This window comes from Spermophilus citellus, assembly GCF_964194105.1.
Source record: "Spermophilus citellus genome assembly, chromosome: 5".
Lineage (NCBI taxonomy): Eukaryota > Metazoa > Chordata > Mammalia > Rodentia > Sciuridae > Spermophilus > Spermophilus citellus.
The window spans coordinates 10,209,276-10,235,958 of NC_138186.1; the positions used below are offsets into that span (position 1 = coordinate 10,209,276).

At 47.2% G+C, this 26,683-nt stretch overlaps 1 protein-coding gene across 5 annotated transcripts in view; it reads right to left on the reverse strand.

Moving 5' to 3' along the window:
• Nucleotides 1–26,683, reverse strand: part of JARID2 (jumonji and AT-rich interaction domain containing 2) — a 229,289-nt gene that overhangs the window by 54,987 nt on the left and 147,619 nt on the right. For all 5 annotated transcript variants that reach the window (XM_081294272.1, XM_081294274.1, XM_081294273.1 and 2 more), the window contains one exon: nucleotides 10,369–10,538. Coding sequence is in view for 2 of the 5 variants with exons in the window: in XM_081294274.1 (XP_081150400.1) it covers nucleotides 10,369–10,538 (170 nt within the window). In the remaining 3 variants the exon portion in view is untranslated. The remainder of the gene's footprint in view (nucleotides 1–10,368; nucleotides 10,539–26,683) is intronic.

Here is a 26,683-nt window from a genome sequence, read left to right on the forward strand (position 1 = left end):
GGCAGAGCCGCAGTCTGGCCACTTGGTACTGGGGGAAATCTCCCCATGCTCCGCAGTATGAAGGGGTGAGTGGGAGTCCTCCAGGAGCACAGTGCTGCAGGCTCGATGCAAAACTAAGTAACCTTTAATCTTTCTTGTACCACTTGCAGAGGGTTGGCTTCATAACTGGGAATTTTATTAAAGAAACTCCAGTCCTCCAACATCACAGGAGACAGTCTTTTGAAAAGCTTGCTATCGGAAGCACCCGGGGCAGGGAGACTGAACCTGCGGGACAACAGCCAACAGCCAGGAGAAGCAGGAGTCAGGGGTTCACAACCAGAAAACACCTTCAGAAAAGGGACCGTCATGGAAGGATCACCAACCCACTGTGGCAAAACACCAGCAAGATTGGTGAAAACAAGGGAGTCTCGAGAGGGGCCCAGGCACCCCCACATCCCTCCATTCTCAGGGCAGACTCTCCATGTTAAGACACAACCCCCTCCATGACATCAAGGTTATAAGACAGACTGACTTATCCCATGGAATCGCATCATCTCTCTCCTGTACAAGCAAGGCAGTTTTAAGAAGCAATCAATGGAAGGTGAATGTTTTAGCCGGTAAAAGGGGGTTTAGGGGTGTGTGTGACACAGGACAGCGTATTTTATACTCAGTGATGATAGACACAGTTTCCTATTAAAATTAAAAGCATATTTTCTCCCCCGATTATTCAAGTGCATTAGCAAATGTGAAAAAAAATCTGAACTTGGATCAGATAAGAGAAATCAGGAGTACGGCACGCATCTGCGCTTTGCCAAAGCCGTATTTCATTACTTTTCAGAATTAGCTGGCAATGTCTCCACAATATTTACTGAAATGCAAACCAAATGTTTTCATCTGGACAAAAATCAAACTGTGGCATGTTACAACCACAACAGAAATCGTTTTAATCCAAAAGCTTGCTTTCTCTAATTTGGGCTTTGGTTTCTATAAAGTTGGATTCTTCTCCATGAATTATGTACACAGACAAACCCTCCTTCCCATTATCTTCCATCCCTCGACCAGCTCTTAATCTTAACAAGCCAAACATAGCTCAACTCTGTTTTGGAAAGATCCTAAAGGGATTCCCTTGCATACAGTCATTTAGCTGGAAAGTATTTGACCCAATTAACATGGGGACAGGCCCAGTGAACTGCAGTTCCTCAACAGTCAACCTGAGGATCCATAAAGAGAATGAAAAGCAATCAGCCCCTATTTTCAGATTAAATTTAAGATGCAAAACTCAAGACAGAACTGGTAGGGACTGATGTTGGGGGCAAGAGGGAGAGTTATCCCGATTTTCTGAGCGAGGGGGGTGGTGGGGGGCCTCCATCCTATCAGGATAAGCGATGCAAATCAGCGAGTGCAGCTACCTTAGTCCACTGATCCAAAGAGACCACATGTCCATTCACACACATAGAGACACCATGGGGCATGCAATGGAGGAAGGATAGCATCTTCAACAAATGGTGTTGGGAAAACTGGAAATCCATATGCAACAAAATGAAACTGAATCCCCTACTCTCGCCATGCACAAAAGTCAACTCAAAGTGGATAAAGGAGCTAGATATCAAATCAGAGACTCTGCGTCTGATAGAAGAAAAAGTTGGCTCCAATCTACAGATTGTGGGGACGGGCTCAAAATTCCTTAACAGGACACCCATAGCACAAGAGTTAATAACAAGAATCAACAAATGGGACTTTCTTAAACTAAAAAGTTTTTTCTCAGCAAGAGAAACAATAAGAGAGGTAAATAGGGAGCCCACATCATGGGAACAAATTTTTACTCCTCACACTTCAGATAGAGCCCTAATATCCAGAGTATACAAAGAACTCAAAAAATTAGACAATAAGAAAACAAACAACCCAATCAACAAATGGGCCAAGGACATGAACAAACACTTCACAGAGGAGGACATACAATCAATCAACAAGCACATGAAAAAATGCTCACCATCTCTAGCAGTCAAGGAAATGCAAATCAAAACCACCCTAAGATACCACCTCACCCCAGTAAGATTGGCAGCCATGACGAAGTCAAACAACAACGAGTGCTGGCGAGGATGTGGGGAAAAGGGTACTCTTGTACACTGCTGGTGGGACTGCAAACGGGTGCGGCCAATTTGGAAAGCAGTATGGAGATTCCTGGGAAAGCTGGGAATGGAACCACCATTTGACCCAGCTATTGCCCTTCTCGGACTATTTCCTGAAAACCTTAAAAGAGCACACTACAGGGATACTGCCACATCGATGTTCATAGCAGCACAATTCACAATTGCTAGACTGTGGAATCAACCCAGATGCCCTTCAATAGATGATTGGATTAAAAAAATGTGGCATTTATACACCATGGAGTATTATGCAGCACTAAAAAATGACAAAATCACGGAATTTGCAGGGAAATGGATGGCACTAGAGCAGATTATGCTTAGTGAAGCTAGCCAATCCCTAAAAAACAAATACCAAATGTCTTCTTTGATATAATGAGAGCAACTAAGAACAGAACAGGGAGGAAGAGCAGGAAGAAAAGTTTAACATTAAACAGAGACATGAGGCGGGAGGGAAAGGGAGAAAAAAGGGGAAATCACAAGAAAATGGAGGGAGACCCTCATTGTTATACAAAATTATATATAAGAGGTTATGAGGGGAATGGGATAACAAACATGGAGGGAAATGAATTACAGTAGATGGGGTAGAGAGAGAAGAGGAGAGGGGAGGGGAGGGGGGATAGTAGAGGATAGGAAAGGTAGCAGAATACAACAGTCACTAATATGGCAGTATGTAAAAATGTGATGTGTAACCGATGTGATTCTGCAATCTGTATTTGGGGTAAAAATGGGAGTTCATAACCCACTTGATTCTAATGTATGAAATATGATTTGTCAAGAGCTTTGTAATGTTGTGAACATCCAATAAATAAAAAAAATTTTAAAAAAAGTGTTCACATTCGAGTCTTAAAAGGATTTAGCTCCATTATATCAACAAAAGTCACAGCTATGACTTCTCCTGAAGACATTAAAAATGTGGTAAAACTAAAGTGTTCATTTCAAGTCACCCAGACACCAAGAGCCAAATGTGCAGCAGGCTTTGGGGTAATAGTCCTCCACACTGAAGGCCACTCACAAAGGGAGGCCCCCTTCTTACTGAAGGAGGGGCTGCCTGTCAATCATGCTCATCCTGGAACTGGTCTTCCCTTTAATATGCTAATACAAGGGAAAAAAAAGCCCACTATTGAAAAGCACCTCACAGAATCCACAACTCTTAAGATGAAGGCTTCACGACAACAGTCACTTCCATGCCAGGAATATTCGGTTTTCTGCATGTAAAATGCAGGTGATATATGTCCTCAGACCAATCACGTGTCAGGACCCCAAAGGCTGCAAAGCTGCGGGCATGAAAGCCCCTGAGCAACTCCCACAGGTGTCGAACAGCTTGTGGCTGTGAGACCTCACACTGCGTGGTGAGGGGAAAGGCAGCGTACCTCCTACCTCCTTTCCCAAATGAAAGTAAGCAGGCTATGTGGCCAGGAACCAGGACATGCAAAGCCAATTCACTGGTTAGAAAACACCGGAGCGCGAGGACACCTGACAACAGGTCGGTCACATAAAAGTCTTTTCCAAAGAAAAATGAGGGATCAAGTAACAACTTCCTGGTCATGAGGTCACCTTGGCACTGGCCTAAATCCACAGGCACACGGATATGTCTCTCTGATCCCCAAAACGGGTAATCTCCCCTGTCAGGGCACATGTTCTGTCTGCAAGACCCCAGGCACAAGGGAATCAGCGCTGAGATTATGATGGGCACCAGTTACCTCCCACAACAGTCATTAAAGCCTGGAACGCTCCTTCCCAATATCCACCACACGGTGGCTTAACAGTTTTACAAGCACACCTTCAATCTGATGTCAGATTAATGGAAACACACGGATCACATCACAGCCCAGCCAGGACAGGACACCACCAACATCCTTTCTAGCTATTGAGTATCATCTTGAATCGACACAGCGTAGAAAAGAAAATTCACCAACCACCAGTCTCTATAGGCCACCCAAGTCTGAATGTGACCTGGTAGGCCAAGGGCAGCTTCCTCAGATCCCCACACACTGAACACTCAGGCCGTGTTTCCTGCAGGATGAGGACACCTGGGACTTTTCTGCCATCCAGGGAATGCACCCCTCATAGCCAGCAAAGGTTTCCCCCATCTACCTTCTCTCAAGGGATTTCAAAAGGCTACTAAAGGACACCTCTGTGCACAGGGGGCCAGAGAGGACTTCAAGCAGCATGACAGGTCTGCACCAGCAGCCCCTGGCAGGAGAGCAGGCCTGGGCAGAGGCAGCTGGCCTGGAACAGGGCCCATCCTCAGAGCCAAACGTCTTGGTGCCTCTGCTGATCAAGGTCACAGAGCAATTAAAAGAGATCCATCCTTCCCCTCCTCGCATCAAGAATCCCAAGGTTTCATATTTCTTCATTACTAGCTGATGAACTATCCTGGCGAATCAGTCCCTTGCTCAGCAGAACCGAGACACTGGGGGAAACCAAGCAGAGAAGGTGGCTTGAGGCAGAGAAAGCAGAGGGCACGGTGGCCACTCCACCTCATTGTTGCATTTCTCAGAAATTAAGATGCCACACTCTGCAGAGGGGACAATCGGGAGAGTTGTGTATCACCCTGACACAGCACCTTCCTCCCTGAAGAGCATGTATAATGTGAAGTATTCCCATTTTGCTCAGGGAAGTTCATTACTAGCGCCATAGTGCTCCTTGCAACTGGGAGATTGCTTAATTGCTTTCTAGCAGGTTAATCCCCTTTATTTCTGTGACCTCAAAATCACCCCAGACTTTTGCATGTGCCCTATTTATAATTCTCCTCCTCCATACCCAAGGCCAGTAATAAATCAAAATATGTGCTCCTTGCCAAAGGCCAACGACCATCTTCAGAGGAAACTCCTTGGTGAGCCTTCTATTACCTGCAGCGTAGTCACAGGGTCTTTTATGCGAGGCTACCCACATCTCAAATCTAATCATCTTTGTCCCCACTACCTCTGTGGAAAAAGAAAAAACACTGAGAAACAGCAAATATACTTAGATGACTGCCTTGGGCACACCAGGGGCCGTTTCACACCCCTCCCCCAGCAAGTGTGTACAACAGAAACTGGAATACCCACTTTACAGATGGGGACGCTGGGCCAACATGGATTGAAATCTTCTGCCACCTTCTGCCTTGCTTCCACAATCACCTCCCAAAACAGGCTCTGGGGAGCCTTGGTTAATTTCAGGAGATCACCAGGGTCATCTTGGCAACCTTCTAGGAGGACTCAGACCCCTCTCAGCTGATGAGCCTCCATGATACCCCAACATCTAGCTCAGGGCCCACAGGATCTGACCTGTGTCCCGAGTGCCCTACTGTAAGGAACCCAACAGCCACGCACGCCTCACAAAGGTTTCTGCAGTATTTCTCCCCAGTCCCTTTCTGCAAAGGCTTCTGATATACCAGAGTCACCACAAATGTCCCTTCCTTTCTGCAGCCATCCTAGTCAGTGGGAACAGGGTTCCCTTCCTGCCTCCACATTGAACACCGGGCCCTGGCACCTTCACACACCCGGTACACCTCTTCTATTTCACCTGCCACCTACTTCTGCTTTCCTAACTCTAACCTGTTTTCTAAGTGTCTAGCATATAAAAAGGTTCAATAAAGGTTTGCTGAATTAATGAGTGATTGAATGACAGCTGATCGTGAAAGATTTTATAAGACGGGAAACGAAAGGCAGGCAGCCCCAAAACAAGACAACACTGCTTCGCAATGGCTGACGGCAAGGGTATGTGCTAGGAATCCCCCCAAAAGGCTCTCCTCGCAAGCTGGGACGCCAAACAGTGTGACAGCCGCGGTCATCAGAATGAGCGGTGCTTCTGTGCACAAGCGTCAGGAGTCCCCTGTGGGAATCCCCCTCATCTGCAGTGCCTCATAAAGAGAAAAATGTAAATAAGAGAATCTTTTAACCTGCCACTGCTCTGCTGCATTAAGCTCTTTTAAATCTCTTAATAATTATAGTCAGAACAAAGAGAGGAAGACAGAACTCATTAACAACAATGAGCCTGGTGACAGGATAGGCAGCGGTGGCACGCCTTGCATCACGCACAGGGCACACACAAACCCTCTTCACCGGGCACTGCAGAAGATGCTAATTACTTCCCTGGCAAGAGGGGTGTGGCCCCTAGAAATAATCACTGAAGGGAGCCACACGGCAGGCCCCCGAAACATGTTCCTGCTATCCTCTTTCACCTTGGAGATTCCAGGGCATGACATCAACAGGAAAGGAAAAAGCCTCTCCAAAACATGGCTGGTGGGTTTAAGCCCCATGAGAGAGAATTTAAAAAAAAAAAAAAAATTTTTTTTTTTTTTTGGGTGCTGGGGATTGAACTCAGAGGCACCTCTGAACATCCCCTGTTCTTTTTTGAGTCAGCTGAGGTTGACCTTGAACTTGCAATCCTCCTGCCTGCCTCCTAAGCTGCTGGATCAGAAGTGTATGCCACCACATATGGCTCATCTTTAAAAATTTCGCTAAAGGTTTTTTTTTTTTTTTTTTTTAGCCCACATGACTAGCTGGTCTGTTTCCAAATCCATGCTAATCCCACTAGTAATGGTCCAGGGCGCCCATTTGCAAGATACACACTGGGGCCTCTAGGAGACAGGGACTGGGCTCTATGATCTCCCACGAACAGCAAACAAGGCTTCAAGAATTCTACTTCCTGCCTCCCCCAGCCCACTTACTCTCCAATACTGCAAACTAGCACAGAGACCAATAAAAACTAATCACCAGGGACTGGAAGAAGAATGATGAGTGATCCACGACCACAAACATCACTACCAGGTCTTTGATTGGATTCCTTCATTATTTCTGCACCCTGATTTTTTCCCCTATAAATAATAATGAGCTTATTAAAGACTGCCATGTCTACCCTCCCGTGCCCACTGTCACCTGAGGGTGATGGACTCCCGTGCTCGATGTGAGGTCTGAGGCTGACAAGCTCTGTTTGGTTTAGAATGCAGGTCTCGAATGTTCGTCCAATTCCTAACTGTTAACATGACCTGAAAGGCTTCAAAGCAGCCAAAGATTCAACTGAGGATATGCATCATCAGCTGTTGCTATCAAATTAGGAAACATTCACAAATGGAACAAGGTTCAACTACTAAAATTTGACAGGCAGGCAGGGATGTGATCCTACAACAAAAACCACAATCCAGCACCTTTTCAGGAATTTTATGCCTCAAGTATGCGCACAGAGCTGGGCTTGGGAAGATGTGAGCAAAGGAGACAGCGAGTGATGGTCGTCTGTGCCAACCCAAGACAAGCTGTTTTGAGTTCACCCTCCTGCCTACTTTTCTGTTGCTATTCCTAAGAGGAACTAGAAATACTTTTATGACACAAAAGTTAGATACTTTTTAAAATTAAAACTGAAATTATTAATAGTAGTACATTATAGGGATCATCAACATAACCCCTCTAATTCAAAATGAATTTTAATAAGGTCAAGTAATTACATATTAAAATATACCATCTAATTCGCCCGATTTCCAGAGCCATGAAAGTATCACACACTGTGCCTATCATTTGTGGTTTGTTCAGCCAGATCTGGTAAACATACCTGATCTTAAAAAAAAAACAAAAACATTTGTTTTGGTACAGGAGATGAAATGCAGGGGCGCTCAAACACTGAGCCTTTTTGAGTCAGGTCTCATTAGGGTCTCTTTGAGCCTAGTCTTAAACTTGCAATCCTCCTCCCTCAGCCTTCCAAGTCCCTGGGATTACAGGTGTGCGCCGCCGTGCATGGCTCCAAAACGTGTTATTTTAAAACTAGAATGACTCTCATTTTTAATACCTTAGATATAAAAACTATAGGAGAAAAAAGTAATAGTGCAATGAGTATTTATTTTAGACCAGCTTTAAAAAAAAATAAAATCAATTTTGTTGCCTGATTCAAAATGAAGGAATAAATTTCCAAGACTCAGAACATTTTTCCAAAATTGTTTTACATATCTCTTAAGTTTCTTATCTAGACCTTCATTGCACTTGACATCTTAAAGAGGTAAATTGTGTTGATAATTCTTTGCGTACAATCTTGAAACCTCAAAGTGAGTGCTGGGCAAGATTTTCTCCAGGTGCAATTTGTTTACTTTTTTTTTATTTAATAGTACCATTCAGCAATTCCAGATAGCCAAATAAATTTCCCAAAGGGGGGGGGGGTGCCCTTTTAAAGCATCTAGCTCCAAATGCATTAAAAAGATGCATGACCCAGGTCACAAAATAGAGTCTCATCACACACATCACAACAGAACTTTAATTACTGCACTGAGCTCCTCGTGCTAATGATACCAGGGACCCTACAAATATTCCTTTGCTCAAATTCCTTCTCACTGCCCCACTCGCCTGGCATTCCTGATACCTATCAGCCACTCTCCTCTCTTCCCTCCATGGCCACCCCAGCAGCACATGCCATCCCTTAGAATTAACACTTAGGAGCACAGGAACTCTCCACAGGAGCTCTGGAAAGATTGGCACACATGAATTGGTGGTTAGTCCATCACTGCCCTCCTTTAACAGCCATGTGATCCACAGCTGAGGAGGATTATGAGAGCATCTCCAGGGACTATCAACATACCTGCACCCAAAGGTGCCAGTGATAAACAGCACTAATATTAGCTGGCAGGACACCTAAAGCCCAGATCCCGACTCCTAAACATCAGTTGCCAGTAAAACCAACCAGGGCAGCTTTGAGAAATGGCCCACTGGGGACCAGGGTAAGAGCACAAGATGGGCCTGGAACACCTGTGCTGCAAGCAGGGCTGGAAGGACAACAGGAATGTCCACAAGGACAAGATGGCCATCCAGAAGAGCTGCCAGTGACAAGATCTGGGATGAGCCCAACAGTGACAGTAACAGATCTCAGCCCTCTGCATAAAACAGGAAATGAACAGATGAAGAAAAATGGGTTCGACTGAGAAATGAAAGAGGTCCAGCTTCAATGGAACTTTTAATCTATCCCTCGGGTACTAGGAAGGTTGAAATGAGTAACTTCACACTGGAGGCTCATCACCCCTACGGAATGACCAATAAGAACGTCATCCAAAACAGGGACAGAGGACCCAAAGGCAAGAAGGAAGGATCGTGTTCAACTTCACTAACTATCCAGCCCAGAACGCAAAGCCCGAGTCCAATTACACAGAAACACCACAAGGGCCATTCGACACAATATCTGGCCTATCACCTTCAAATTTCCAAGTCAAAAAAAAAAAAAAAAAGCGCCCAAGGGCCTCTTCCACGCGGAGCAGGCAACACAGGGCAGCAGAAGGCAGGGCCAATCCTGAACACAGTCCCTGGACACCAACCAGGAAGCACCAGCAGCACGGGGAGGTGGGGATGTCTCTCTCCTATGAGGGTCCCAACAGAGGGTCACACAACAATGCCATGCCCCACCCTGGGAGGGTGGCACAGTGTGCTGGAGATGGGTCACGACGCAGTCGTGCAGGAGGCAGGGGAGTCACGGGGAGGGACACTGGCAGAGTTAGGTCACGGCACTGTGCAGGTACCACAGGCAACAAATGATCCCACCATCACCTTCAGCTACAACATACCAATAAAAAATGTCAGGCAGGGGGAGGAGCAGGTGGAAGCAGATAGTTAAGTTCAGAAAAAAGCAATGTACTTAAATCCTTTATTACCACCCCCAAAAGATTTTTTAATAAACAATGAACTTCCATTCAAGCCTTTCCACAAATATGCAGCATTAAAGCCTCTCCTCTTGTTCACCCTCTTCTCAATGAAGCTCACCCAAGGAGCTCTGCAAGGTCAGGGTTTCCCAACTCCTCACCATCTGGCCCTCAGTGTCCTCCAGAGATGCCCCCATCTATCCATCCATCCTGGATACTGAACAGAGGCGCTTCACCACTGAGCTACACCCCCAGGCCTTCCCTTAGTTCTTGAGACAGTTTCCTCAACTCTTAGAGAACTAAACAGTAAAAAGGACTGAGGATGTTGTTCCACAGTCAAGAGCCCCTGGGTTTAATCCCTAGTACCAAAAAACAAAAATGAAACCACCACCACCACCACCCAAAAAACCCTACCAAGAGTGCAGCCCAGCATTCACTAAGAAGGGGGAGTTAAAAGTCAGATGAAAACAAAAGAAACACAAAGACTCAACAGGTGGCTGGTCCAAAAAGCTAGAGGGCACCTTCTCAATAGGATGCCTCGTTGAGACCCCCACCGACCCGGCTGGGGAAGGAAGGCTGGGAGGAGGGCCAGGGCCAGGTCTGTGCAGGGCCATTCCTCTGCCCTCCAACACAGCAGCCACATGGGCTCACCTCGAAGGCAGAGAAAAGTGAGAAAGTCTTCCGTCTTAGGCTTCCTTTTGGAGAGGTCAGAAATTTGAGTAGCTGGCGGGGGTAGCAAAGGCTCCACGACCTTCACTGGAGTTGTGCTGGGGCTGTTCGGCTGGGACTGAGCAAACTTCCTTTGTGCTTGCAGCCTGGGCCTGCGAAAGCAAGAAGGAAAATTAAGAGTGGGGCAGAGGCGGGAGGATACAGACCTATGTGGAGCGATAAGATCCTGCACACCCGGAGGAAAGGACGCCATCCACGCAAACCCTTTGTTTCTAATTAAGGTTCTCTCACACTCATAAGCCACACAGGCCTGCTTTAAGGCACCATAAATTTGTTACAGGGACATAAAGTACGTGCCACGAGTGCTGGGTGTGTAAGCATAAGCGTGTGCAAACTACACATGCCCTTCAAAAACAGCAGGCAGTGACTGACGCGGGGATTGATGGGTTCCATCCCTGTATCTGGGACGGCGGCGAGAAGTAGTGCAGGCCCTGCTGCACGGAGCAGCCACAGCTTTCACTGAACAACATACAAGTCTAACTCTGCCTGTTTACCCTCCCCTCTCCCAGCCCACTAACCTAGACCACGAACCCTCCCACCCCTACCTCCTGAAGTCAGCCGTATGAGCACACCTGAATAACCAGAGCCTGTAAAATAAATGCAGGGAGCAGATCTTCTTAGTGTACCCAACCCCAGGAAATCACAGTCCCCCCTTGGCCAGCAGGGTCAAACCCAAATCCTAAATCAGGGATTCAAATGGACCTGTTCCCCACTAAGAACCATTGTGCATCCTCAGAGCACATGTGACCAGAAAGGCCTTACAAGAGGCACGTGAGCCCTCATGAATCCTGGGACAGTGTTTGTACTCCTTCCCTAACACCGTAGCCAAGAGTGGAAGTCCCTTTCTGCACACAAAGACACGGTCATAGTTTAATGTTAGGTAAGAACGGACCTGGCACTGATCTTCCTTCACTGCAAAAATCTCAACATTGAACACGGCATCTCCAGGAATGAGAGCATGCTTCTGACCTGCTCCAGGTCAGCCATGTGGACCTTCTCGCAGGCCCGAGAAGAGGCACTGGAGGGCAGAACACAGAAGAGCCAGGCAGCAGCTTTAAGGGCCCCAAGAGACGTCTGTTAGAGTTCCAAAGAAAGAACCCTAAAACACCAAGGGACTGGTAATGCCACCTAACTCAGATCAATCAAGCAAAAATCAGGACATGAATGCAATTGTCCCTTGCAATCTTATTGTTGGGAGCAGATCATATAAAACAGTAATGAGCACAGTGTATAAAAATAGCGAGCACAGTAAACTTCTGAAGCTCAAAACCCTGAGACATTTATAAATAACATTCCATTTTTTAACAAAATACTACAGAACTGTTTATTTTGTACAAGTCAATATCTTTAAATTTTTATTGCATAAATTCACCATCCCAAAAAACATTAAATGCAATATATTGCGAGGTATTTGTACTTCTTGCTCTAAGGAGAAAAAGTTGTTTCCCTGCAATCAACTCAGTACAAGGAGACGACATGACTCCTCAGCTATGTCATGGGTAACCTACAGCCTTTTAAAAACTTCGCTGCTAGTGGAAGTGCCCACATCCCTTCAAAGGGCAGCAGGAGGCAGTCCCATTAACAAGGGGGACAGCTAATCACTGCACAGAATCTCCCCATATTCTAGAAGGAAAGGAAAGAGAGCAACCCCACAGAGCATCTTTGCCATCAACCGCCTGGCTGTAACCCGGGAGCTAAGCCCAGAGGTGGCACCGTCACAGGGGACGGGGGACGCTGAAGTCCAGACATATCAGGTGGAAGGTATGTGTGACAGACAACTTTAGAGCATTTGAAGGGGAAAGTAGCCTAACTATTGCAAACTGATACATGCTTTAAAAAAAAAAAAATTGCTTGGCTGTTTTTTGTAAATTTGTTCTATTTATAACATGACAGTAGAATGCATTTATGCATCTAGGTATTAGTCCCACATAGAAGGGGTATAATTTCTCATTTTTCTGATTGTATGTGCTGTAGAAATACATCGGTCATGCAGTGATAGATGTACATAAAGGTAATAATGCCTGTTTCATTCCACTATCCTTCCTGTCCCCATGCCCTCTCCCCTCCCTACCACCTAAAGTAACTATTCTTCCCCAGCACCACCCCCTTATTGGGAATTAGCATTTGTTTGTCAGAGAAAATATTTAGCCTTTGGATTTTTGAGATTGGCTTATTTTGCTTAGTATGACATTCTCCAACTCCATCCATTTACGGGCAAATGCCATAATTTCATTCTTCTTTAAGGCTATGTAATATTTCATCGAGTACATATACCATTTTGTTTTATCTATTCATCTACTAACGCCATCTAAGTTGGTTCCATAGTTTACCTAGTGTGAACGGAGCTGTACAAACATGGCCATGTCACTGAAATATGCTGATTTTAAGTCCTTTGGGTATAAAGGGAGGAGCGAGATAGTTGGGTCAAGTGGTGGATATGTGCTTTTTAACACGAGAATTAGAGAAAACACAAGCCTAAATCCTTTGTGACATTCAGTAGATACAAAGTCTATTTGATGAAAACACTTAAAAGTTTCTAAAGCCTCACTCCCGGTTTCTGAATTAAATTTACTGGCACCTGGCTGCAGGCAGGCCTGGGGCAACACGGATCAGAGAAAGCCAGCGGAGGACAAGTGCCACAGTCACCGAGCCCCAGCACAGCCCGGGGAGAGCCAATGAACTAACTCCCTGGCCTCCACACACCTGTGTTCTCCCCCACCCTTCCACCTGTTGAAAAAAATGTTTTGTTTCTAATTTAGAAAACTTAGGGCTGGGGTTGTGGGGTAGAGCGCTGGGTTCGATCCACAGCACCATATAGAAGTCAATAGATAAAGGTGCTGTGTCCAGCTACAACTAAAAAATAAACAACTACTAATTTTTTATTTTGTTCTACTGAGGGGAAGGGGGTGGCGTGCCTGGGAATTCTACTCAGGGGCACCTGACCATGAAGCTACCCCAGCCCTTTTCATGTTTTACTTCTGAGACAGGGTCTCACTAAGCTGCTAAGGTCTTGCTAAACTGCTGAGGCTGGCCTTGAACTCATGATCCTCCTGCCTTGGCCTCCCCCAAGCTGCTGGAATTACAGATGCGTGTCTCAGCTCATAGCTCTACTGGAATTTTTAATTCCAAATTCTACAATCCAAATGGACATAATTCACACCGAGTAATGCAGGAATTTTATAGATAAAAATCCTGTTTTCATGCAGCAGTATAAGTGTTTCAGCTTTAAAAAAAAATGATTTACAAATCCTACCAATGAGGAGACTATGTGGCAACAATGAAAAGATGACATGTACATGCCACAGTGGAGCACACAGCATCTCACACTTTCAGGACCTCAACAAGAAACTGCTCCTGCATAGAAAGAAGACTATGAACAATAAGGTAGTAAGAAGTGGCAGCAAAATATGACCCCTCAGAGCAAGAAGCCCAGCTCCCCAGTGACTAAGCAAACGTGACCCAGAGGACACCAGGAACCTGGTGCCTGGGGTGGAGCTTTCCATCTCACAGAGCCCCCATGGGGACTGCAGGTGTTGGCTTTGCTGTCCTGGCCACCCACGATGAGCTCCAGTAACACCCCACTCAGGTGAATCCTTGTGGCAGGCACCTCATAGCAGTGCAAGTGAGGTTCAAGGACAGATTCTGAATTGCTCCAGAGTTTGGATACGAGGAAATAAACACAAGAACAAAACTTATAATTTAGGTTAAAAACAACATATAGTGCCTTTCTGTGGATATCTAAGTACATAAATAATTGCTACTACTAAGGGCTCCAGGGTAGGGCGTGTGCTTAGCCCTGGTTGTGGGTCCCCAGCTCTGTGCTGCCAACCACCCCCAGTAGCTAGCGTTAGTTATTTTGCAAGGAGGCTTGAAGAGTACCCCGTGAGTCAGCCCTGCACCAGCCTGTTTTTTCTGTGCCCACCTCCCCAGCTCCCTCCGCCCTGCCTCAAGGACGCATTCAGAAGCTTCCTGGGCAGTCTTCCTGGGTGCCTCACAAGAGAGGGTGGCACCTTTTCTCCAGGTTTCCTCTGGGTCCCCCACTGTGTAGCTATCTGTGAGCTCCATCTTGAGGGCCGCCTGACCTCAGCACAACAGCCATTTCTAGGTTAATTAAATTCCAGTCTGTCCAGGATTCCCGACTACCAACCCAAGGACGGCCCAACACACATTCGCGGTGCAAGGAAAGCAGGAGCCGGGGAGACGGAGCTGTCTGGAGTCAGTGCACAGCTGGTCCCTTGCTGAGGGACGATCATGCCAAACCATCATTTTATTAACTCAATTTTCCAATATTAAACACATAAGCTGGTAAATCCAATTATTTAGATTACATCCCAATTCTGAACAAAGGGTAGAGAATGGGTGGGGAGGGAGGGCCTGTTCATTCAAAAAATAAGACACTGCGTCTGGCAAATGCAAAATGACCAGCATGGCTCTGCTCTTTGTGGCGGTGTGGGAGCGGCCCTGCGGCTCTGCCAACTCACTGAAAGGCCTATTCAAAAACATGTCCTGTGTTTCCATCCCCCAAATAATTACCCACTCTATTCCACCCCCAGACACACACTCTCCAAACCTGGCAGCTACTCAAAGGAACAAGAACGTGCCCGTGTGTGCGCCGGAGGTTGCAGGGGGCCAGCGGGGTATCCTCTACCCAGGGCAAGCTGCCCACCAAATTCAAATGCAAGTGCAGTTGCGGGCAAACCACACAGGACGGCTGTAAACATCCTGAACGGCAGGGCGAAAATAAACACATCCTCAAGTGAACCCGGAGCTCGCAGAGACCAGCTCACGCCCGCCTGCCAGGGGGACGACGCTGGCCATGGGGGCCACGGTCTCCGTCCTTCCAGGAGCTGCCCACCCATTCCATGTCACACTCCCCGACTGCTCACAGGTTACAAGACATCACAGAAGGTGAACCCGCCGGCTCAAGAGAGGGGCTTTGCTCTATGGCATCCGAGATCTAGCCACATGGCTTCACGGGCCTCGGTTTATTTCTTTTGTTAACATATACACAGAAGAAATAGCTTGTTTATGCTAGGAAAAAAAAACCCACAGGATATTAAATATTTGCAGCACTTGTCTTAATTAAGTTACACAGGGAGCTATTTAGAGGAGAAGCTTGCCATTGCCGGATTCGCCTGAAGGTATTTTCTGTTGGTCGAGCTGCTCCGGATGGATCCTCAAGAGGACTGACTGCTCTGGTCAGACTGGCACCAGGAAGACTGCAGTGGTATCACAAGCCTGGGAAAACTGACCTGCTGTCTACCACCAGGGGGGCCTTGATCTTATCAAACTATTAGAAATAATAAAAAGGACAGCAAAACAGAGATAAATAAGGCTCCGCCTATCTCTAAGCGTCTGTGCTCCCCGACCTGTGCCATACAACAAGGTTTCTGTTTAGAAGTCCTTCCTGCACTAACTCCTTTGACCCAGGAGTCCTTGGTTCTGGGTGAGAAGCCCTGATCTTCTGCAGGCTCCCACTGGGAGTCAGAATCTGAATCTCCAAACTACCTGGCTGGCTAAGTTAAAGATCCCTAGAGCCAATTTTCTAACCAGGTCACAGGTGAAACAGCCAAATATGTTAACATTTAGATATAAGGAGGTGGAAAAAAATCATATTTTTAGAAAAACATCACTGCCCCATAAATCATTCTATAATTGCCTTAAATTAGTGAAGGGTAGCTGTGCTATCTGTACTCTCCATCCTAATGCTGAAACTTTTCAGTGAGAAATAGCTCATTTGCACAAACACATGACTTCCTTCAGAACACAGGCATCCTCAGGAATACTAACCCAATCGCTGAAGTGTACTTGTCAGCGTTACCTAGATGCTGGCCCAAGAAGGCAAGCAACACAACACCCAGGAAGATGCTCCAACCTCACCAGCACCTCAGTCACTCAGAACATAGGGGAGAAAGGAGAGCTTTTCTCCTCTTTAATCCATGGGAAAGGAACAGGAGACAGGAAAGAGAACAAGTTAATACAACTAAACACACAGCAAGGAAGAACCCCCCCACCCAGTCAAACGCTCCTTGGTGTACACAAACCTCGGGTCAGTTGATGACATCCTACACAAACTATGAAAAGCAATATGCAGTATGTCTTTTGACTCAATTAACAAAATTATCCAATTACATTGCTTAAAATCTTTGCAGCATCCTGAAATGTCAAAGAACAGAGACTGCCTGGAAATCACAAATGCCTTGATCAAGGAAACATTTGACATTGAGTTCTTTTGTGTTCTAGAAAGCAACCATGTCAAACTGGAGGGGGATCATCGTTAATCAACAATTAAAGCTGCAATAAAGACCTTTTATTCCTTCAATCACAAGTGTCACCTATATGTCAGTTACATAAATGTCAGTCTCAGTTTACCACCAAGGCGAAGCTGCCTGTCCCGGCAGCCCCGAGCAGCGTGACCGACTGCATTCTTATTGGGGATCCCATGCAAGCCCGGGAGCTAGGTGTCACAAATGCTCTTCTCAACACAGTGTTGGCCCAGAAAGAGGCCCAAGCAAACAAACACACTGCACTCAAGGCGAAAGAGCAAATGAGGACAACGGATCTGAAGAACCCAGCCAAGATCTGGCCAAGGAAATCCCTAATATATAGACAAGGTGTGAACAAATTATCCAAAGTATATTTCAGTTTTAAAAGCCTAGAAGTGCCAGTTAAAATGTTAATTTGCCTTTCTGCTCACTCTCAAGGTGGGATTGCCAATTTAGTTTTTTTTAAATATCATTTCAACAAAACCCTAGCAGTTTTTCAATTTTAGGTTACTCAATACCCAACCGCAAACTGCCAAAAATCTCCTGGCAACCATCCCCTGGCAAAGAGAAGAGCTGGGAAGACAGAGTGAATGACCTGTGAGGCGAGAATCATGTTTCAAGGGGAAAAAAAAAAAAAAAAACACTAAGAAACTCGTTTCTCCAACGCTCCCCGGGCCCATGGGATCCTTCTCAGAGCATCAATGGGAAGTGGGTTCTACAGAGATGCTCCCCCAGGAACACTCTAGGGAGAAGTGTGGTCTCTGGGACTCCACAGGGCCAGGGGTGGCAGGTGCCCAGCAAGTATGAGGCCCTGGGATCCATCGCAGCCCTACAAAAAACAATAAAACCAAGTCCACAAGAGTCCAGGGCAGCCTTCTCTCCCCTTCAGCTCAGAGGGAGAGCTGCTTTACTTAACAGCAAAGGGATCCCAGAGCCCTTCCCCACCCACTGGAAATCTGGCCAGGTACCAACTAGCACCAGCAGATGGCGAGAGTGAGTCTTTAGACTCCAGCTCTGGTATCACCCCTTGGGAGAGAAAAAGAGAATTCTGAATTAAGACAAGGACAGCATGGGCCAGGTTTTTAGAACCTACACTGACATCTGCAGTCAGCTAGGAATCCAGCCGCTGTTCACAGGAAGTAGCACACAAACACTGTTTACCATCTCACATCCCACCAACCCACTGCACACCAGGATCCACTGCTGTTTACACAGGAGCTCACAGTAACGCCCAGAGCTAAACTGCAACACGCGGGACTGTTCTGGCGGCATCAAAAGGTGAACTTACTGCCAAGAAAATAAAAAGGAAAGCAATGCCACGGGGCACTCAACTCACACATTCTTTCAGGAAGATACCCAAAGTGTTCATTTTGGGCTCTGATAGAAATTTCCTTAGCAAGCTGAGTACGAGGCATTACCCAATCCCCACCAACCAAAACCCTCTTCTAAAAGGGATCCACTACAATTCACACACAGTCTCTTCGTGAACCTCTGGAAAAGAGGTTTAAAGGTGTGCAAGGCAGTTGCCTGAAGAGGAGTGAATGTCCCAGTTTAAGAATCTGCTCAGAGGTAATAAACATAACAAGACAACTCTCCACCTCTCTGCTGTGCGCACCATCTCCCACTGGAAAACAGGATGTTGCCCATTCAGCACCTCCACTCAAGATATGAGGCTCCAGCAGCTGCAGTCACGGACCTGAATTTAACCCAAGGACACTATCACTGAGCTACATTCCCAGATCTTTAATTTTTAAGACAGGGTCTCCTAAAGTTGCTGAGGCTGCCATCCAAACCTGCAATCCTCCTGCCTTGGCCTTCCGAGCTCCTGGGTTATAGGCATGCACCATCACACCCAGCTGGCATGGACATTTAAATAAAAACCAAGGAAATTTGAAGGATTTCACATACGCAGTGGAGTCCAGATGTCCATCCCTTTCCTTCCTAAGGGTTCCCAGGATATCCTCCAAAAAGCCATGGACATCTCTAATGATGTTCTCATATATTACTGATTGTATAATTATGATTAATTATATAATAACTGACTCAGACCGAGGAACCCTGCGTGGGGAGAATGGGACACAAGGGGTCGCCTCACACCCTCTACCAAGCAATGTTTTATCTTGTTTACATTCTTTATGGTCATTCCCTGGCCTCAACACCTTTCCCCGGAGAGTCCTCCCAGTTCCTCGCTGGCCACCTGGCAGACCTCGCTGATCTTGCAGGCTGTGTAGCCACTGTGTGTGGATCTGTGTCCACCACAGCAGCCCCTTCTCCGCGGGGGTCCTGTCCCAGGACACCCAGGGGATGCCCGACACCAGAAGGCGGCATTTCTTCCTCCTGTACACCGTCACCACCGTAGTGAGCTCTTCTCCATCCTCAAGCGGAGGTTTTTTTTTTCACCTCCAGGAAGCGCTGGTTGCCTCTCCCTGATCCACCAGTTGAAATCCAGATGTCACCTTCCAGCAACAGCAACAAACCCCCCAGGGGCCACCCAGTGCCTGATAGCTCACCTCCAGAGACCACCTATTTGCATTCGCTGTGACAACAGAAAAGCTGCTCAGTGGGCTTTCAGGACTTCAGGAAAGCCAGGAGCACAAACCCCCAGGAGGTGACTGAGGTAGGAACACAGCAGGACAAGCCATTCTCCTCAAAGGTGAGGTCAGCAGGTCACTTCTGGGCATTTAGACTCATGGTCCTAATTTAGATCCAGGAAACACCCTAAGAAAAGATGACTAGGCGGGATCCAACGTAAAAACACCCCAAACTCTAGGCATCCCCTCAGCAATTCAGGGCTGAAAGACTTCCTGTTGAATTAAGTCCTTCATTAATCCCTAGGCTTAAGCCAATTTTCCCTGTCTGTAGACAGGAAATGGCAAAGCCACAAGGTCAGCCTTCTTCAGCACAGCTTGGACTCTCCCAAGAAGGCTGCAGCCAGAGATGGCCCAGGGGACCTTCAGCGGGTCTCCCTGGAGCAGGCGCTGCTCACTTCCTTTAATTACAAAAGAGGAAAGATGATGAAGTCAAGGGGGGAGGGGGCACCAAAGTTCTGCAAAATCCTAATGAAATAACAGGCAGTTCCAGCAGGAGAGGGGTGGAGACCCACCCAGCAGACTCACACACCAAAAATAAGGTCTTTGATATGGTCCATACCACCCCTTATCTTTTACCCTTAGCTTCAATGAGTCCTTCAAAATGAGAATAAGTGATCACTGTCTGTAATAGGCACCGACTGCATTCCCCATCCACCACCCAGCCAAATTCAGAATAAACAATTTCTATTGAGCAGAAAGGAACACCACGGAGGAAAGTTGCCTTGTGGTTATTTTCCAGCAATACCCAGCCAAGCCACCTGGGAGGAGAAAAAGGGCAGCATTTCCTAAGAGGTACTCCAGAGAAGGGCAGAGGGCAGGGCAAGGGGTGACGGTGTGGACCCAAGTGAAGGAAGAGGCAAGAGGAAGGGGAAAAAAATGTCACACTGTCCAAACTGGAAACAGTGACATGCTGAGCAATCACAGAATCAACGACATCCTTCTCCACTCTAGATCCTCCTCTTCCGACTCAGCAAACTGGGCAAACGTGGGGGTGCAAGGAGGATGGCCAACTGCTCTCCATGACGACTCTCTTCAATTCCACCAGCCTAAACCTGCCTTGTGGTCTGCCTTTGATCCAGGAGTCAACAGATGCCAAATGCTGTGGCACCAGACCTGGGAAGAGTGGCCCTGGCTCCACCTCCAGCAATCTGTGCATGAGCTGGCTGAGAGATCACTTTCTGCTGGACACTTCCTTAAACTTAAACTTGCCTTAAAAACTTATGGTCCTCCTGCCTCAGCCTCCCAAGAGGCAGGGATCACAGGCGTGTGCCGTCACATCCAGCATCTTGGTTAAAGGGGTACAGAATACACCACTCTTAACAAAAAATTCCTTTGCACTAAACACACTGCAGTTCCTAAAATTTCTGCCTGAAAGCACAACCACACCCACTTAAAAAAAAAAAAAAAAGTTCAACACCCATCAATCCATCAATGCCCTACCTGGGAGCAACAATGGACAGTCACAGAACTATCATTGACCCCAGTGTACTTGCCTACGGGACCAGTTCTTTCCCAAAAATTGTTCCTTTCTCCTAAACCTCTCTCCACCCCTCCCCAGGACTACAAGGCCACCATTCCCCACTCCCATGAGGATGTCAAGTCCAAGCTGGTCTTGCAGAACCCCTGTTTCTTTCTCGCTCATCTTGTTTTCACAGTAATTCTCAGGTCCCCTAACTTTAGAGGGTGGAGCAAAAGACTTTCGGCATAACATTCTCACATTTTATACAATTCCCAGATTTCGCCCAATAATACTTTCTAAAATGATGATGCAGAGATTCACAGTTGCTGCTCAGAAGTGTTTTTATGTTAAATGATTTTAAGTGAAAAATGTTATACAAATCAGTTTTGCAGGTAGAAATAGGATATGCTGTTGGGGCTCATGGTGCCTCCAGGTAAGTCACCTCTTCCTGTTCTACATGACTGTTCTGGGACTGATAGGGGACAGACAGATGTTGAGTGGTGGAGACACAAGGACAAGAGGATAATTCCATAAATGGACCTGCTGTGCTGTCCCCCACATGCTTTCTTTTTCCAAGAAGCAATTTTCTGCAGCCCTGCCTGGCTTAAATGGGCAGGGTATGTCTCAGTTCTCAGTAAAATCACCTGTTATCTGCAGGAGAAGGCAGACCCAACATGATGTTGATAACAGCAACACAGGAACCTGAAAGGGAAGGGGGCTGCTGACTCCTACACAGACCAGTTCTGACTTTAGAACTAGTCAGCATGGGCCAAAGCGACCCTAGATTGGTCATGGTAGTAGGGACTTCAAAATCTGATGTCATCCTGCTGTCCATCAAATGTCAGGAGGTGGACCTGGGTGTGACTCTCTGGAAACTTCTCTGGGATCCCCAAATAAAACTGCCATGCGGAAGAGGCACTCCGTCCCTCTCTCCCTTTCCACATCCCTTCAATAAATTCACGCCTGTTATCGAGAAACAAAATCTTGAAATCTTTTTGACCTGATGGCAAGAATCAGGGTTTGAAAGGGGGCTTCAAACTGCCTCGGTTGCCCACAAGGCCCCAGTCCTGTTGATGGGATTATAAAAACACAACAAACCTCAGGAGTACTAAAATCAAACGAGGGGCAGAATCAGTAAGTAATGAAACAGCGAACATGTTTCACAGGAGACCTTACGCCCAGCTTCCAGGCTGAATGAGCTCAGAGCACAACCTCGCGGCTGGCATGCAGGACAGGGGTGCACACACAGGCTCCCCCAGGCCTGCACGGCTGGGCTCCTTCCCAGGCGAGCTCTAGAAGAGTCCAGCACACTGGGGCAGGAAGGGAAGGGAACACTGAGCACTAGATGGGAAATCCGACAGCATCCCAAAGAGGGAAAGGCACGGGAATTTCATTCTTCCAAGAACTGAACCCATTTTAAGTGACCATGAGAATGAACACGAGATATTGGTATAGGAAAAAGCCTCAAGCTGCCTAAGCTGCAGTACCACCCTGGAAACAGGAGAGACAGGAGTGGGGGGGGGGGGTCAGTGACCCCCCACTTCTCAAATTAGGACTTGCAGTGGTGTTGGGGGAGGGGCAGTCACGGAGAGCCGCGAGGTGGAGTACAGTGTGGCATGCGGGTCATTTCCAAGAATCTAACAGACCAAGACATTCAGGTTTGGCCTAAAGCCATTGAAGAAAAATGAGGAAAAAATTATGGAGGCAGAAATCTAAGAGAAAGTGGGAGCCTCATGAGGCAAGGGAAGGATAATGGGGTCATTCTGCACATCCGCCCCAGACAGATAGGACCTGGGCCGGGAGTGGGGAACATCACGCCAGGCGCCTCAACCAAAACTCCTGAATGGGACCCCTTTCTACATTAAGCAAGAATTCCCAGGGGCTGGACATCTGGCCCTTGTGAGGATCTGCAATTCAAAACCACACCTTGAGTCCTGGATTCAGTTTAAACAATGCTGGGCAAATACCATCGTAAGGTCCCTGCGCAAGGCGAGCCAGAATCCCCGGCCAGGACAGCCCCTCACATGCACCCCCTACAAACACCTTTCACTTGGTGGAGCGAGCGTCCCGCTCTCCATCACAGGAAGGACGGCACCACCAGCACACAGCAGACTGGGGGTCAGCAGACTGTGCTTGAGCCAAGTCTGAGGACACACTCAGAAAGCTGAAGCTACAAACAGTGCACACTGAAACCACTATTTGAAAGGAACCTAATATTTGGGGGTGGGGTGTGTAGATAAAGAAGAAAACTTGTGGAAATCAAAACTGAATTAAACCAGGCATGAGGATCACCTGGGTCCGGGACTTCAGAGCAGCCTGGGCAACAGAGCAGAACCCTTCTCAAAAGTAAATCAATATATAAATAAAAGTAACCCAGCCAGAATTAAAGCTATTACTTGATGGTAACCGTGATCATTTTTCTACTGAAACAAACTCCCAAGTCTGTTCATGAAGAACAGAATTCTCACGTGGCACAGACCCCGTGATTGCAAAGTCACGTCCCAGCAGTGGTGGACTCTCTGTAGGTCCCAGATACTGCAAGTGGAGGCACACTGCTGTAGACGGGGAACCTTCTCATCGCGCAGGGAACGGAAGCTAAGGAAGGGTATTTATTGACTCGAGTAGAATTAAGCTACTACAGAATACTATTGGAGAATACCCAATAACCTGCTATGAAAACATGTGAATTGACAATCCAGGGAATCACATAATGGAATTCTGAGACTCATACTTGGATAGATGAATGGATTTGTTTCCTGTTGTGCCCAGGGGAGGGAACAGCCTCGGTTGCCATGACAATGGTAACCAATGCATTCCCTTCCTCACTTCACAAATAAACACCCATCAGAGGTGACCTTATTTGCCCTTGCAAGAATTTTCTGAAAATCTCTCTCCCCATCAACTCCTCTAGGACCTGGCTCCATCCCAATCTCTGTGTAATGTTCCTTCAAAGATTCCCTTGCCCCTAAATAACCCCACAGGCTAAAAATACAACCAATTCAGTTTTTAAACGTAGGTCACCGAGAAAACCTTGATGGGTGTCTAGAATCGCCTGTCATGGAAAACATGACCAGAAGTGTGATTCTGAGCAGAGAGAGACGGCGTAGTGCTACTCAGTGTCATCTCCCTTTCTGAACTACAACAAAACTTGCTTTGTAAAAACCGCACACTGAGGTAGCCATGAAAGCGGGGGCAGGCTGCGGGTGGGTGTGTGTGTTATGGAAGACGTCCCCACAGGGCGCAGATTAAATCAAGGCTTGTGCAAGTCAAAACCTGTGAGCCCAGGGAAAGAACAAGCCCAGTGGGAAACATTCCACAGTGCAGACTGACGGAGGGAGAGACACACACAAGTACCCACTGCCAAGAGCTATGGGAAGACTCAAGGCAGGAAAAAAATGTAAAGAGAAACACGATGGATACTGCATTCTTGTCCACCTCTTAGCCAGAATATCACCCATGTATCCTAGGCAGAAAAGAATTTCAAGCAAAGCATAAGGTGCTGTGACCCACAAGAAGGTGGGAATATTCTTAAAAAGAGGCAATTCGAAGGCAATCCACAACTACACCATACTGTCTGCCTCAAGAGCCGTTCATGGCAGAAATGCCAGGCTCGCAGGCAGGGCACTGCTGAACAAAGCGACACCCAGAGGACATGGGAAAGAGGTGCAGACCGGCTGCTGGTCTCTAAGTGATTCCAGATGAGCTCTGTACTGTCCCTGCACAAGCTGAGGAAGGAAACCCTCGCCCGCCCCGTGCAAAGAAAAAGGTCCCCAAAGGACAATGGAGAATCCTAAGAATCCCAAGAATCCGAACCAGCGAAAGCCATGGTGCACTCACAGTGACCGCACAGCAGAGAACGGGCACTGGGTACTTGTCATCTATTGCTCATGGCATGTGCATTTCATTCTCAAAGGGCGATTCAGAATTACTTGGGAATTATTAGAAATGCAGAATCGGGGCCCACCTCGGAGCTACTGAATCCACTCTCGAGGCTGGACCCGGCACAGGTGCACCTTGAGAAGTCCTCAGAGCTGACCCTAAGTGGCGTTATGGCTGCCACCGAGTACACAAAGGAATGAGGCTTGGAGACTAAGTGCCCTTTAGCTGTATAGACACAAACCCAACATCTACTTCATTCCAGAACCTGTGCTCACACTGGTGCCCTGTGGGCTGTGGTCATGGCTCAGCAGAATCAGGCAAGCCGCGCACAGCAGCACTCCCCTCCTCACCTCGCCCACACGCCTGCGCACACCTCCCAAGACAAGGCCCTTCTCAGTGGCGGGCCTTCCTTGACCACCAGTTCACAGGCTTTCAACAGAAAGCAAGACAGACTGCTTCACGGTTCTGATCCAAAGTTCTCAGTTAAAGGGTCAACACTGGAAATAAAACCTCAGTGGAATTCCACAAGGTCAATATCCAACCTGACATCGTGTACACCCCTGCCCGTAACCTATGGGCAGATGTTCGCCACATCATCACAGGTCACCAACAAGAAACCTAAAAACATGTAAAAGCACTTGTTTACACCAAGATGTTTGACAAGAACAAATGAATGGTGCCAGCCTTTGCTACATCTTCAAAGATGTGGCCTATGGGTGCTCCATGACCTCTGGCAGAAAGGTGAAGCTGAGCCTGCCACCCCTCCTCTCCGGGCCGAGCCAGCCCACCCGGGATGCCCAAGACGGGGCACCCTGGGGTGCACATGTGGGTTTTAGCTATAGCCCATCCTCAGTCAATTCAGCCACCTCTACTGGGGAACAGAGTAGTCTCGGAATGGATCACAGATAAAGAGCTCTACTGACCCAACTCGGTGCCACAGGTGTCAGAAATGAGAATCCGGGGAGAGATCAGGGCAAAGGCAGCTCTCACCCCTACACAAGGGAGCACCTACAGGCTCCAGAAAGGCCACGTGACCCACAGCTTCTTCCTGAACTGACCTGCAGGACAACCCTGAACCACACCCATCTGGCCAAAGGCAAGCACATTTGCTGGGGGCTGAACAACAGGCCAAATGAAGAGCTGTACTCGAAGCGGCGGGGGCGGGGCTCTGAAAACAGCATTTTTTAGAAACTGCCAGAATCCCATCCAGCACCGTTCCAAGTTGGAATGGTAACAAAAACGGCAAGTTCACAAATGTGCTGCCCGCCAACCACAATACCCCAGGCTGGCCTGCAAGTTTTCTTGACGTAGCCTTGACAGGCCCCTCACCAAGTGTATTCAGAAGCAACAGTGGGCTCTGGAAGGAGGCCCCAGAGCCCCAGCTCCCTCAGTAGAGTTGCCAGTAATGAAAACTGTCCTGCACAAGCTTGTCAACAGCCACCCTGCGGAGCTTCACCAACCTCAGAACTGAGGCTTCTTTAGTACACTCCACCCCCCCCCCAGGCAGGGGGCAACAGGGACTGAACACAGGAGTGTTTTACTGCTAAACTACATCCCAAACCTTTTTAGTTTAAGTCAAGGTCTTGCTAAATTGCTTGAGGCCTCTGTAAATTGATGAGGCTGGACTCTTTGATCCTCCTGCCTCAGCCTCCTGAATAGATGGACTGATTACAGGCATGTGCCTGGCACAAAGAATTTTTAAGAAGAATTCTATTACCAGCAAACAACTGGCTTGATTGGTACCGCACCTGGCCTGTTAAACTGTTACATACTCAATAAAACAGTACTTCATATAAAGGGCAATGTCTCAAAAGGCCTACACTTATTTCACCATATGATCTAAAACCAAGTACAGTAATAGGCTGGTAATCATCTTTAAAACATGGCTTTTGTTTTCCTTTTTAAATGTTTTCACTCTCTACATTTTAAATATATTGACAGGAGTTGGGTGTGGTGGTGCATGCCTGTAATCCCAGAGACTCCAGAGGCTGAGGCAGGAGACTTGCCAAGCCTTAGTGAGACCCTGACTCAAAATAAGAAGG